At 43.0% G+C, this 15,369-nt stretch overlaps 1 protein-coding gene across 3 annotated transcripts in view; it reads left to right on the top strand.

Annotated features, from left to right (window-relative positions):
- Window positions 1-657: 657 nt before the first annotated feature.
- The window catches only part of Rnf130 (ring finger protein 130), a 101,563-nt gene continuing 86,851 nt past the window's right edge, over window positions 658-15,369 (top strand). The window contains exon 1 of one of the 3 annotated variants that reach the window (XM_052194693.1): window positions 658-1,291. In XM_052194693.1, coding sequence (XP_052050653.1) covers window positions 1,045-1,291 — 247 coding nt within the window. In that variant the 5' untranslated portion in view covers window positions 658-1,044. The remainder of the gene's footprint in view (window positions 1,292-15,369) is intronic. The other 2 variants (XM_052194694.1, XM_052194692.1) reach the window with 2 other exon arrangements.

Below are 15,369 nucleotides of genomic sequence, written 5' to 3'. Positions count from 1 at the left end.
TGGGAAGGGAAGAGGAGATTCTTACGGGAGAGAGCCCCCTTGTAGGCTCCAAACATAGTCTATGACTTTCTGGTAGGCAACTCCAGGGTCTCATCCTGAGAAAAGGTACTGTGATCCGCTTCACCCAGGAAACAGAGGCCTAATCACAGAAGAAACAGCAGAGCCCTTGTTGAATGCGCAAGTACTATGCCATTTTACAGAAAGGAAGTGAGGGGAGTGGGGGTGGAGGAAGAGGACCATACCAACCTTATGAAGTTTATATCTGTCTCTAACAGACCTTGCTAACCACCCAGATGCCTTACTGAGTCCAAGTCTACTGGGCCCCAAACGCAAAGACACCCTCCCGACCGATGTCAATTATTACACAGCATTCAACCAACATAGTAGGATGTTAGCTCTCAAAGACACTTCATTTAAAGCCTTAACGTTTAACTTAGTTGTTTTGTTTTGTTTTTTAACTCATATCTCCAACATCTCTATAGGTTCTTGGAAAGCTTCACAGATCCAGGTCATAGCGGGGTAGAAAGCCTGGGGCAGTTCACTGAGCCTGGTGCCAGCTAGCAGGTGACTGGACCGCCCCTGGCCCTCGTGCGAGAGGGCGGGAGCAGGCAGCGCTTAGTGCGCACGCGCGGCAGACGGGGTTGCGCTTCGGGCTTGCGCGTTGTCGCTCGACTGGAGGGAATGGGGCGGCGGCGGGCACGCGCCTGAGGCGGCATCGCCTACCCTCCCGGAGCAGTCCGGACCGCCTCTTCCCACCCACTCCGAGTCTTCTCAGGTGCCCTGTAGTCAGGCCTGGTCTTTGGGCATTCGCGCTGCCTTGACAGCCGTTCTCCCGCTGAGAGAGCCACGGGCGCGCACTCGCGCGCGGGCCGCGGACGTGAGGGCGGCGAACGACCGAGCCGCGGCGCCGAAGAGGGCCGTGCTCGTGCCCGGCTCGTCGCGAGGCGCGCGCGCGCTCCCGCCGCAGCCCGGGCCGCGCCCGCCCCGCCTCTCAGCACCGGCCCGGAGCCCGGTCCGCGAGCGGCGGCGGCGGCCGGAGGGACGATGAGCGGCGCGGCGCGAGCGGGCCCGGCCCGGCTCGCGGCGCTGGCCCTGCTGACCTGCAGCCTGTGGCCGACGCGAGCGGACAACGCGAGTCAGGAGTACTACACGGCGCTCATCAACGTGACGGTGCAGGAGCCCGGCCGCGGCACCCCGCTCACGTTCCGCATCGACCGCGGGCGCTACGGACTCGACTCACCCAAGGCCGAGGTCCGCGGCCAGGTGCTGGCACCGCTGCCCATCCACGGAGGTGAGGCCGAAGCCGAAGCCGGAGGCCGGGCGGGGGTCGCGGGGGCGGCGGGGCCGGGTGTCTGTGCGCGGTTCGGCCGCCGGCCCATGGGGCTCGATCGAGGTCCCCGCGCTGTGGAGGCTGGCCTGCTCCCCGCTGGGTAAAGAGGCTCCAGAAACCCTGCTGCATTTCCCCCCTAAAATTAAAAGAAAGCGAGACTTAGAATGTTCTCCTCTTTTTCATTTAGGTAGCTTGTTTACTGGAGGGCATTGGAATGCGAGTTTGCAGGGACAGTTGAGACAAAGGAGGTGGTGCAGGGGCGCAGAACTAGTTCATGGTGGACGAGATGCTTAACCTGTTTTTTGGAATCGGCAGGTTTGTTCCTGAAATCCCACGGATTTAACACTGCAGTGAATCTCTAGGGATGAGAGCCCCCCGTCTGCCCCCCCCCGGCCTTCCCTACTCGCCCCCCAACATCCCCCCCCCCCCATCCTATCCCCCAGTGGCTAAGGAGAGAGGGTCCCTGTTGCTTTTGGTTTTCTCTGGCCCCGGTAGTTGTGCTGTCATGAAACGCTAGACATTTTCACATTATAAAGAATGTGAGAGTAGCTGAACTAGTAGCCAAGTCTTTGAGTCACGGGTGCCCATCCAGAGGGAAAGAGGCAAAATGATCGGGAATCGTCTTTGAAGCCGTTTGATTTAGCCTTGGCGTTCCCTTTGTGTATGCTGGCTGTGCATACTTAATGATTTGGTGTAAACTCGTATCTGTTAATTCCTGGTAGTGTTTTAAAGGACATTTCTCCATGGAGTGTGACATTTGGGGATTTTGACAGGCTGGACTTTGGGGAGATGTCTTCTATCTTCTATATCCTCCCATTCTCACCTTACAATGTTGAAAGGATTAAAAACCAACATTGGCTATTTATGTACGGATGACCTAATCTAGGCAATCTTTAGGGTAATGGTGATTGCTTTTATAGTCTAAAATATTAAAATATGCTCTCTGAGCTCGGTATTTGTATAACATATATTCAGCTGCGGAGACATACTGGCTTGGGGCATAAGGTTTTACTGTTGCCTTTCTTCAACTTAGACTGGGCTCTTAAACGTTCATTTTTACACCAGTGTATTTCTTATTCCACTAGGTTAGAAGCAGCACTTAAGGTCCCTATTCGACCATAGGAGCAGTTTTCTCTTTGCTCCATTCAATAAATATTTGGTGCCTGCTCTGTGCCAGTCACTGTGGTTGGGACATGTAAGGTTGCCAAACTATGGCAGTAACAATGCTACACTATTTTCTGGTGGGGAAAAGAACCGTGAGGGTCATGTGGAAGGGAAGGAAGAGGAAGAGAGAGGCCAGCTACTCTGCAGAAAGAGCTGTAAAGTGTTATGAAATCTGTGGTTTGCTCTTGGGGCTTGGTTCTCCCCAGGTAATCCAGACCACCCCCTCCCCCACTTGAGATGCTGTGCTCCAAAGTGTTTTGAGTGCCACTATCTGTTGCTTTTGTTTTCACCCCCAAATTAACTCCCATCTTGGATAATGCTTATAGGAGTCCAGTAGAAAGGTTTGGGGAACTAAAAGTCAGCTGTCTTATCCTGTCACTGGGGAAATAGCTCGCATTGTGAGGTTGAAGGCCAGTATCAAACCCCTGCTGCAAATACACTGGCAAAATAATTCTGCCTGGCGGCTTCATTTCTTTCTCTTTTCTTTTCTTTTTTCTTTTTCTTTTTCTTTTCTTTTTTTTGGGGGGGGGGGGTTAGAGACTGGGTTTCTCTGCCCTGGCTATCCTGGAACTCACTCTGTAGACCAGGCTGGCCTCAAATTCAGAAATCCACCTGCCTCTGCCTCCCAGAGTGCTGGGATTACAGGCGTGCACCACCACCGCCTGGAGGTGGCTTCATTTCTTAATTAAAAAAAAAAAAAGACTGATAGAGTATTCACCTCTCCTGTGAAGAAGAGGTGTCATTATTGTGTCCTTAAAAAATATTACTTATTTTAGGTATGAATGTTTGTTGGATGTTTGTGTACCGTGTAGTGCCTACCAAAAGAGGCTGTTGTATCCCCTGGAATTGGAGTTACAGAGCCATTGTGTGGGGGCTGACAACCAAGCCCAAAATGGCTTTTACTCATGTGATCTTTCAGTCCAGCAAGTGCTGATTGAAACCCACTTTGCCAAGCACCATTAAAAGCGCTGACAAAAAGGAAGGGCAGTAGCCTGGAGTAAAGCTGTTGAAGGAATCTTTCTGAAGCTTCCATTCCGAGGGGCTCTTTCCCCAGGAAGTCTATCTAGAAGTGTTTCTACCCCTGTGGGTTTATAAGAACTCCAAGATGGCATCCTGCTTATGTACTAGAAACTCAAAGAATGTATTTTAAAAAGGAGACTGTGGTAGAAGTCTGGTAAAATTCTTTGTGTTTAAGAAAACCATTTGAAGCTAGGTGGGATAGCAGACACGTGTCACCCCAGCAGTGGGATTCTGGGGCCTTGGTTCTCTGTAGTGCATCCCAGGACAGCCTGGTCTATGGTGTAAGGAGGCCTATGGCCTCCTCCCCCAAATAAAAACAGTAAATACCTATTTGAAAAGACATAAGAAATTTAAAGTTTTCATAATGATTATCATGATGGCTAGTTCTATATTTGTGGCTTGATCTGTGCAGTTAGACACCCTTGTTAATTTTACGGTGCTCTTCACAGGCCGATATGAGTTGCACAGATAGGCATGTATGCACTACTGAGTTTTACTTGCCCTATTTTTATAAAGGTCAGATTGACTCTATTTTTCTTTAAAAGGTTGTTATTTTAAAAGTACATTTTGAAAGGTGTTACCATTCTACTTTGTAAAAATACTTCCTAAACAAGTATACTTTGAAACAGATAATGTTCATTAAAAAGAATACATCAGTGAGTGGAGATGCTCTTTGTTCTGGATGAACAGTTAGATGTTACTTGATAAAAAGTGTTCATTTTTAACAAGGGAGTTTTGAAGGAGTGTGTTGTACATTTCTGAACAGATCATAGCTGCTTTCTGGCTGCTTGCTGCAATGATCCATTTTGAATTGGGAACACCCTAATCCCTTTGCCGGGCAGACCTAGCTAGTGTGTGGCACAGACATTGTAAATGTGCTTTATGTGCATGCACACTGGCTTTTTGTTTGAGCCCAGAGTGGGGGTTGGGGAAGGAGAAAGCCCTATGGCAGTGATGTAATTAGTATGTATGCAGATTGCTGGCAGCTAGAGTTTGTTGGCATTGGCCACTTATGCCTTGTACAGAAATTTCAGGATGGGGTGTTAAAGCCTTAGAGAACAGCTTTGCCAGGTAATAAGCCTACCGATACGCTGATTGTAGAGTTGCAAGATAATTTTTAAAAGGTTTATGTTAGTTTTTTATGTTTGAAATTGTAGTCCTGTAGACACCCTGATTCTCCCTTTAACAAATCTGAAGTTGGATTTAGGAATTTTCATGCACAGTGAAGGAGACCGACATTAACAGAAGGTGAAAAGAGATCATATAATGTTACAATTGATAATAGCAGAGGAAGGCCACTAGACAGAGAATTCAAAATCATTACAGCAAACGTCCATATGATCCTGGGAGCGGGTGTTCTGAACAGTCTGGAGGAGAACTCGAGAAAAGCTGGGGGCTTTGAAAACTGTGCTGAAATAGTGAAGTAGAGCCAGGCAGGAAGAGTGTGGGTGTGTCTGTTACATTTGTATTGAACTTTACAATGTAAGCAATAGTTTTACATGGTATGTTTTCCCTGTCACTTTTGGTTGCTTTCTATTAGCATATAAATGTTGCAAAAACAAACAAAAAAAAAAAATGTAGAACTCTACTCTCCTCACCCGACTCCCAACCTGCGCCCTTCCTATTTCTGTTTCTGTCAGAGTGAAGTGTCACTGTTTCTTTACTTGCTGCCTTTACCTTTTCCCCCTGCTCTTCCTTACACAGTAAAAGTCTTTGATTGCTATGCTAGTGATTTTGATAAAAATGTTTACTGATTGTGTGAGTTGGTCAGGATTCCTAAATTCTTGATGTATAGAGTGATGGGCCAAATTAAAATAAAAGGTTGTAACTTTTTATGAAAGAGAAACGTATAGTCCTTGGGTTAAAAGCATTGCCTTGTTTGAGAGTTGTGAATGGAGATAAGGCTTACCCATATGTCACAGCTGGTAAATTCTTCTGACTTTGTCCAGGCCAGTACTGGGTTGTATCTGGATGTAGCTCTATCACACTTTGTAGAGGCCAGACACACCTTTAATGTATGGTTAATTCCGATTAAAAGTTGTAAGAGACAGACAAACTGCAGAACTTCATTTTGAATGTTACAAAAGAAATCCTTCACTACTAAGAATAGACTATCTTCTGAGATCCCCTCACCTAGAACAAGAAGTGACTAAAATATGACAAATCTTTAAGAAATCTGCCAAAATATACATACTCATTAAAGATAATATTGCCCAGTTTCCTTTTTTGTCATACTAGAAGCTAAATTCATGGCCTCATGCGTGCTAGCCAAGCACTTTGTCACTGAGCTATATACTTGCCCAAGATTAGTATTCTTTTGAACCAGTCACATTCAAAAACCGTGTGTACATATATAATGCACATTTACAGCAGCAAATCATTCAACATTGTTAATATTTGCTTTGTGTTTTTATTGAACAGTTTAAAAAGATTCAATATACAAAATCTTTATATTCTAGATAAATTTGAATTTTGGCAATTGGAAATTACTTGTAGGCAGTTGGGAATAGGTAAGTTTTATTTAAAATAGAGGCAATGGGACTAGAGAGTTGGCTCAGTGGTTAAAAGAGTGTACTTCTTGTAGAAGACTTGAGTTTGATTCCCAGCACACATTGGGCTGCTCACAACTACCTGTGACTACCTTTCCGTGGGGTCTGACTCCTCTGGCTTCCATGGGCAACTACAATCATGTGCACATACCCTACATGTAGTTTAATTATTTTAAAAATATTTTTAAAGGAATGGGGCAGAAAATTCAGATATGCAGTGGAAGCCCATACTCAAGTGGCTGTGGCAAGATGATCAAAGGTTCAGAGCCAGCTTGTCCCATAACAAAATATTTTTGATATGTATCATAAGTTCATATACTATATGAACTTAAAATATATAAACTAAGGTTCAAGCCAGCTTGTTCCATAATAAAGTATTTTTGATATATATATATAAGTTCATATACTACATATGAAATAAATAAAATATATAAACTAAGGTTCAATCCAGCTTGTTCCATAATAAAGTATTATATATGTGTGTGTGTATATATATATATTATACACACACACAAACACACACAAGTTTATATATTATATGAACTTAAAATACATAAAATAAATGAAAGAGAGAGGAAGTGTTTTGAGCTGTTTATCTGACCCTTTATATAATTTATGAACAGAGGTTTAGTGGTTCAGTCATATCAGTGTCAGTGCCATGAATGGAGGGTCTTCATGGCTAGAGTCTAGCACTGGACCCATTCACAAAATGAAGCCATTAAATTTGTCTAGACCGTCACCCTTTGTTCTATTAGTCATGAGTTTTTTGTGCATTAGGCATTTGTTATTTTCCATAATTTTAATAGTGAGGTTTTCCTTATTGATGGAGGTAATTTTAAGTAAAACACAGAGAACCCTTCAAAGAAGAATATAAAAGCCCACTCAGTGCTTGTGCTGTGCCAGCTCTCTGTGTGCACAAAAAGGACCTGTATAATTCTGACATGTGTTAGCTGGCATCAGTAGCTGCTTCTTTCATACAGTACCTTTAGAGCTTGTGTTTGTGAAGAGCCTACAGGACCTATGATAAAATGTTTCTCTCCAGCTCCCATAAGAAAATTCCTTTGACTGTATTAGAACTGAGGCTTTGATTGCTAAAATGTCCCATACTGAATTCTTGGAAGTAATGGGTCCTATCTTCTTCATTTGAGCCAAGTTAGTAAGGCTATGTCTGATAGTAGCAAGTGATTCAAATATATAATTGTGTTTAACCCTGCAGTGCTTGGTGTGCTGGTGAAGCTGACGGCAGGATCTTAGAACAGGTAGAACAGGGATGGACAGAGTAAGGCTCCAGTATTGTCTTGTATTGAACGCAAATAGTATGGAGACCAGAAAAAATGAAAAATATCATTTGCAATTGTAGTCTAGAAAGGTTTCATTTTTAAAAATTAGATTTGTTTAACTGGGTATATTGGCACATGATTTTAATTTTTAGCACTCATATGGCAGTTCTTTGTGAATTCAAAGCCTATCTGGTCTACATTTCAAGTTCCAGGCCAACCAGAGATTCAGAAAGAGAGGTCAACCTTGTCTTATTCACATTAAAGGGGATGACTTGAAGTCAGTCATGAGAACTTCCACTTCTGGTTGTAGTAGGTTCACTGGTACTGGTTCCCTCCCAACCTTAACTAACCAGAAAACCACTCAGCCTTTGGGTAGTAGTTTTAGATAAGGTCAGTAGGCAGCATACGATGGGGATCTCTGAGAGAAGACCTCACCGTTGCCTCCTACTGTCTGGGAATTTCTAGGCTGCAGTGCAGAGAGACAGGCAGCTCAGATGCAGGCCCATAGTCCATGAAGGACTCATGGTGAGCCAGAACTCAATGAGGCAGCACTGGAGTGGAGGAGGGGGTTGCAGAGAGCCAGTGGGACTGCTGCAGGGGACTGTCCTCCAGTCTGGGCACGGTATGAAAAAAATTACTGGATACTGGGAGAAGAACTGCCAAAAGGGAGCAGTTAGGATGGTTCCAGGAGTCCACGGGAAGCTGGGAAACTGTTAGGTTCTCATTCATCAGAGCAGAAAAACCTGGTGAGCAGGAGCATGTAGTGAGGCGGGATTACTCCTAGAACGGGGCTGCTCTGGGGCACTCTCCCCTGAAGCTTAGAAGCGAACCTTTAAAGAATCTGACTGAGACCATGTAATCTGTTCCAAACTGTCTAGGTGATATTTAAAGGAACTCCTTAATATATATCTCTCAAAACCATAAAATCTGAAACTGACTCAATCCAGACTCACCAGGCCTAGAAGAAGCAGGAAAATGACCTATAACCAGATGACAGGATTGCATATGGGAATGTTAGGCCACTCTTTAGAAATATACTGTGTGTTCAGAAATGGAAAAGGAAACGTGAACATGAGGAGAGAGAATGGAAGTTAAAAACACTGTAGATCAAAATTGAAAATGCACTAGAGTTACACTGATTTGTGAGTGGCCTAGGAGAGAATCCTGGTTTTTTCGGTGTTCTCAGCTTGTCTGGAGCAATAATGTAGGTGACACTTATTGGGTATGTGCAGTGTCCCACAAGTGGTACTAATGTTTCCTTTTTTTTGTTTGTTTGTTTGTTTTTGTTTTGTTTTTTTGGATTTGGTTTCCCGAGACAGGGTTTCTCTGTATAGCCCTGGCTGTCCTGGAACTCACTCTGTAGGCCAGACTGGCCTCAAACTCAGAAATCCGCCTGCCTCTGCCTTCCAGAGTGCTGGGATTACAGGCGTGCGCCACCACCGCCCTGCTGGTACTAATGTTTCCTAAAAGCTACAGGTGGTACTCTTATCCTCTCCTGGTGCTTGGGGAATTCAAGGCACTCCAGTCTTTCATTTGGTGCTTGTTTTCTTTATAGCACTTAACATAACTGAACTGTATCTGTTTTCTTTGTTTCTGAGAGCAGAGAACCTGTCTCTTGTGTCTACTCTTGTATAGTCAGTGATGCATATGGTACTTGGAACACAGTAGAGTGGTGCTGAGCAATTAATGTTAGGTGAATTAAAGAGAGTGAGGCAGCACACTGTGGCCTTGGAGATGCGCAGGGCTGGGACTTGAGGTGGGCCTGCCTGACGGCAGAGCCCATACTCTGACCACCTCTTTGTGTTGCTTCCCAAGTGAGTTTAATAAATTATGATATATCCACTCGGTGCAATGTTACACAGCCATAAAAGAGGACATTATTAAAGCTCTGTATGTGCTACAAAAATAAATACAAACTGTTGGAACTGTGACTGTGTTAAGTTTGTTTACAGTGGACAAGGGCTCAAAGTAATATGTAAAACAAAAGGGTTTTGTATTGATTCGATCATCAGTGACATTTCTCTGGATTAAAACTAAATGGGTGAAGATCAGTGATATGTGTGTTTACACCCTCAGTTTGGTCTCTAAGAACACACACAGATTATTAGTTTTCATTGAAAGGGGGAGAAAGTATGCTGGTGAGGGGCTGAGTAGGTAGAAGCATTTGCTGTACAGACTTGACAACTTGATCCCTAGGCCCCACATAAAAGTAGTAGGAGAAACAACTCCACACAGTTGTCATCTTCACATGAATACTGTGACACACACAATAATGAATTTATTAAAAAATGTGGGGGCAGGTGTTCATGAGGGCAAACGTGGGTTTTCACTGCCTGAAGGTGATGACTGAGGAAGAAGCATCTGGAAATTTGTATGTTTTTTACTATTTGATCTTGAGCCCTGGGCCATCCTCATGTTAGACGAGTCTGACTGAATTATACCTCCACCCTTTTTACTCTTTAAGTTTATTCTGTATCTTAAGTAAGAGCAGGATGACTTCACGGTTTGGTTAGCATGAGCAGGAAACTAGATACTCCAAGAAGATGTTAAAAGAGTCTGCTTTTCTTTAAATAAGAAGAATTCTCTCTGGGTGTTGGTGATGTAACCCTTTAATCCCAGCACTTGGAAAGCAGAGCTAGGTGGATTTCTATGAGTTCGAAGCCAACCTGTTTAACAGAGTAAGTTCCAGGACATCCAAGGCTACACAACAGCCAAGGCTATTCAGAGAGATCTTATCTTGAAAGAAAATAAAAAGTACTACCCCAGGGCCAACTATGATTGGTTGGCCCAGATTTAAAGCACAGAATCTATGATAAGATTTTGAGAATGGAATCCTGCCTGGAAAGGCAAAAAGACGAAAGCACAAAGAATCAACTCTTCTGCCTGTTTATAGGGTGGTGGTAACATTTGTGTTAGTTATGTTGTTTTTTTTTCCCTGTGTAAAAACAACCTGGAAGTTAAGCATGGGGGATCAATTACAATTTCAGAGTAGAAAGTTTGTGACCTTAAGGATATGTAAGTAGATGACAAAGCTGAAGAAATGAGAGAAACTCGAGTTAGATATGGCCAGGAGAGCCAGTACAGTCTCACAGAGTGAGACGCAAGAGGTTGTTGGTAAGTTGAAGATGCCAGAAAGGTTTAACCACACAGGAAAACAAAGAAAAAAACAAAACAAATTTAGAAGAGTAAGTAAATTGAACCACGTCTTGTGACAATCATAAATCCACAGATGCTGGGTAAAGTTGATGAACCAAGAAATAATGGCTTTTATCTTTTTAGAACTGTGAAGACTGGCTAGCAAAAGAACTAAAAACAGAACTTGGTTGTCTTTGGGACAGACCAGAGGGATGAGGCATAGCTATGCTTGCATGTGAACTGTCGGATAAATTTGCCTTTTCTTAACATAAAATGCCACCCTTTCCCCTGTGCGCACAGCAAACAAATCTGTTTCCTATATTTCCTTTCCTTCTTTGAAGAGGTTCCCTATTTTCTCAATATCTGAGAGCCTTTCCAGCTCCAGTGACATGTGGTGGATTTTAGGATTGTGTAAAGACTAAGCAACTTCTCAGGATCTACTTGACCTGTGAGATCAGGAGATAGTTATTGCCTTTGTTTTCATAGGCAGATCTAGGTCCATAGGCATAAACAACTTAATGTTGTAGCCACCAAATCTCTTTATAGTCTTTTTTAATTCTCTAGCAGGTGTCTTTCTTTCTTTTTTTTTTTTTTTAAAGATTTATTTATTTATTATATGTAAGTACACTGTAGCTGTCTTCAGACACCAGAAGAGGGCATAGATCTCTTTACGGATGGTTGTGAGCCACCATGTGGGTGCTGGGATTTGAACTCATGACCTTTGGAAGAGCAGTCGGTGCTCTTAGCCTCTAAGCCATCTCTCCAGCCCAGCAGGTGTCTTTCTTACTAATCACTTATGTTCAAACTCAACAGTCCAATGACTGTTTCCATGGCCCTACTGGATAGAGTGAGTTTCTGCCTCTTCCTGTCTTCTAACATGATTTTTTTCCCTGCATATTCATCCTTATTCTTCTTTTCCAGATCACCTTGGCAAAACCATATCATAGATGAGCTATAAACCCCTTAAAAAAATGTCCAGGTTTCCCATTGCCAAGCAGCTGAATGCTGGGCCAGCTGAAGTTTGAGATCATAAATTTGAAGCAAAACTCAATGGACACTTAAGAATACACAGTAATCAAAAAATACTTTCTTTTAAACAAAGTCAAGTATGTAGCACACATGTGTGATTAATCTCAACGACTCAGAAAGCTAATTAAGGAGAAGTGCAAGTTCAAGGCTAGCCTGGGCAATTTACCTTGTCTCAAAAAATAGGGCTAGAAATGTAGCCCTCATGTAGAGCATCTGTATAGCACAGACAACTCCAGTTTTCATCTCCAGCATGACTAATTAAAACTCTAAAGGCAGGTCTCTTTTTCCTTCCTGTGTGTTTCCTGTGATCCTTCCCTGTGTCGTTAGACATGGCCGCAGTCTGTCCTCCTGGCTCTGGATTCATACATTTAATTGCTTACCTGATATCTTTTTTTCTTTTTTTTTCTCCCCCCCCCCCCCCAGACAGGGTTTCTCTGTATAGCCCTGGCTGTCCTGGAACTCACTCTGTAGACCAGGCTGGCCTCGAACTCAGAAATCCTCCTGCCTCTGCCTCCCAGAGTGCGCCACCACCGCCCGGCTACTTACCTGATATCTTTACTTAAGTACCCTAACATCTTTCCAGTTTAGTCAGTTCCAGGTGGGGCTTTAGTTCAGTTTTCACCTCCCAGTCTACTACCATTGCTCTCTAGTCTAAGTAACGTCACTGTCTACTCTGTAAGACAGAACACGAGGCATACTTGCTTGTTTTCTTGACTGTTCACTTGTTATCTGCTTCTCAGTTTATCCTCTGTTGACTGTCCTTGCCACTTCCAGAGCCTCAGGAGATAGCTGTTATCTCTTTACCCTTTTTGTTTTCCTGGTGTCTGATTTTTTTTCTTAACTTTTATCAGTCTGTCGCAGTATTCAGAATTTTCTAAAAATCTCTTACAGCCATGTCACTCCTTGTTTAAACTCCTTCAGTAGTTTAAACTCCTCTCATGAACGGGAGCCTGGCCTCTGACCTAGCTCTGACCTCACTTTTCCACATGCTACTCATTCGTCTTACTATTAGCAGTTTACTGCTAAACTTGGTAACCCTTTGGTTCTTAGGATTTCCAAATTTCATTTGCTATTTGACTTTCTAGCTGGTGTCTCAACAATGCATTTTTCTTACTACACATGCATGCATGTGCTCACTTGAGTGCACACATACACACAGTATTTGCATTTTTGGTAGAGGGTTATAGTTTTATACACTTGCCATTAAAGAGACAGACAATGGAAGTAGTTATACATTCAGATTTTAACTCATCAATGATCCACCTGTCTAACCCTTCCATCAAGCTTGAGTTTTACCTAAAAGATACTTTAATAAAGACAGTGACAAAGAATTACCACCCTCATCCTTTGAAAACTGAGTGTTACAAAATGTTCTTCCCCAAAGAAAAGTTGGTTTAAATGTTCCTACACAGTTGAAAATTTCCTTGTCTGATTCAAGTCCTTTAACCTTTGGACTTCATATGCCTGTGGGGGTTTTTGTTGGTTGGTTTGGTTTGGTTTGGTTTGGTTTGGTTTGGTTTGGTTTGGTTTGGTTTGGTTTTGGCCATTCTTAGGAATTTGACATCTTGGGCCTCATAATGCATCCATCTGTCTATGAATATTCCACACAGAGGGTCTTGTGTGTTGCTATAATCTGAATGTTAGTGTCCCCTCCCAAATTACTGTGCTGGACTTTGCCCCCCCCCCCCCCCATAGTGACAATATTAAGAGGTGGTACCTTTTGGAGGTGATCAGATAATGAGAGTGGAGCCCTCATAAATGGGATTAGTGGTCTTATAAAAGAGGCTGACGGGAGGGAATGGCATATCCACCTAAATCTGCAGTGTGGCCTGGTTTGGACGTATAACTTTTGAGCGTGTTATTAGGTATGGTTTTAAATAATATTTTACTAATTAGCATAAACCAAAATCCAATGACCAGTGAGTGGGTGGGTACAGAGCTCATGAGAGAAGACCTGAGGGAGGAGCCCATCAGGTTGCAGTCTTTCTCTCACAGCCAGCAAACAAGGATTGTCAGCAGAAACTGGGAAAGAAGCCTGAGCCTAGACCTGGGCCTTCCAGAATTCTGATACAACAGACTTTTGTTGTTGTAATCCAGCAAATTTGTGATGGTTTTTTTTTTTAATAATAGCCACAGGAAACTAATAAGAAGGAAAGTCCAAAATGGAACAGTCTCATAGGTTTGGCTTGGCAGTGTAGAAGTGCAACTCTTTCTATCTCTAGATACAGGCCTGAAGTTCTACAGATGGCACTGCTGATCTGAACACTGACTCATCTTTGGCTCACTCTTGGTTAAACCCAAGGTCTTTTTTCAAAGTCTCATCTTTTTTTTTTTTTAAAGATGTATTTATTCATTATATGTAAGTACACTCTAGCTGTCTTCAGACACTCCAGAAGAGGGCATCAGATCTTGTTATGGATGGTTGTGAGCCACCATGTGGTTGCTGGGATTTGAACTCAGGGCCTCTGGAAGAACAGTCAGTGCTCTTAACTGCTGAGCCATCTCTTCAGCCCCCAGAGTCTCATCTTAAGCCTTACAATTTTATTCATTCAACCTGTTAAAAACTATTTTTGAATCCTGATTTGTCACCAGTCTTACTATTTCTAGTAGACTTTTATCACTATTTAGTATCATGAACATATTGTCTGCTTACAGATCTTACACATATTGACAAAATCAGTGGCTCTTGACAAAAGCTGTGGCCCTTCCTACAGGAACACATATCTTCTATATAGATGTACATAGAATATGAAAGAAGCCATAGGCAGTTGGATTATATTTTGAAGCCTCACGTGGTTCATGGACCTAGAGTTAAGAATCTTTACTCTAGCTGGGCAGTAGTGGTGCACATCTGTAATCCCAACACTTGGGAGGCAGAGGCAGGTGGATTTCTGAGTTCAAGACCATCCTGGTCCACAGAGTGAGTTCCAGGACAGCCAGGGTTATATAGAGAAACCCTGTCTCTAAAAAAAAAAAAAAAAAAAGCCAACCAACCAAACAAAAGAATCCTTACTCTAGGCTGGCATGGTGGTACACATCTATAATCCTAGCACTTGGGGGGCTGAGGCTGGAGGATCTTGAGTTTGAGGGCAGCCTTCACTAGTGAGACCCTGCCTTAGAAAACAAAAAACAAAAACCAGGCACCATCACCCCCAGTTTGCATTGAGTATCAGTGGACTAGAGTTAAGGTATCTACATTGCACTGCTTCTAGAAGCTCTAAAAAAGATTCTTTCCTTTTCTAGCATGCAGAGGTAGCCTTGCATTCCATAGCACACAGCCCTTCTCTATCTTCAACACTCCACACACACAGTGGTTCTGGCCTTTCCCCCCACACATATAACTTTACTATTGCAGTAAGCTCACTTGGCTACTCCAAGATGGTCCCTTCCTCATAAGACCAGTTGATTAGCACATTCTTTGATCTATAACTGTATTCCTCCTAGGCTTATGAAGAACATTGTCACAGGCTCTAGAGATAAGACCTGGTCATCTTTGGAGAAATCATGATTCTGTCTTCTGTATATAATGCATCAGCACCAACACCCTGTGATTACAGTTCTCTTTCACAGTGTCTACAAATTATTTCTTTATGATTAGTTCTTAGTTTTACTAATGGTTAGTAGTGGCTTAACTGGCCCTATTGTGGACAATTCTCCATTTTTATTTGTAAGTGTTAGAGTGCTGTTTATTTCTTACTGTCTCTTTTCCATAATTCCTCAAAGGTCTTATTAGTGATGGAATTTCTTGTTTCTGTTGTTGTCACCAGACTAACTTATGAAACTAAAAATCCTACATCCAGGTAGTGACAGTTGCTTCAAGTATTCATTTGTCAAGTGTTTAAGTACATACTGTGCCTGTGTG

Source organism: Apodemus sylvaticus, chromosome 10 (assembly GCF_947179515.1).
Source record: "Apodemus sylvaticus chromosome 10, mApoSyl1.1, whole genome shotgun sequence".
Lineage (NCBI taxonomy): Eukaryota > Metazoa > Chordata > Mammalia > Rodentia > Muridae > Apodemus > Apodemus sylvaticus.
This window is presented reverse-complemented; position numbering and strand designations above follow the sequence as displayed.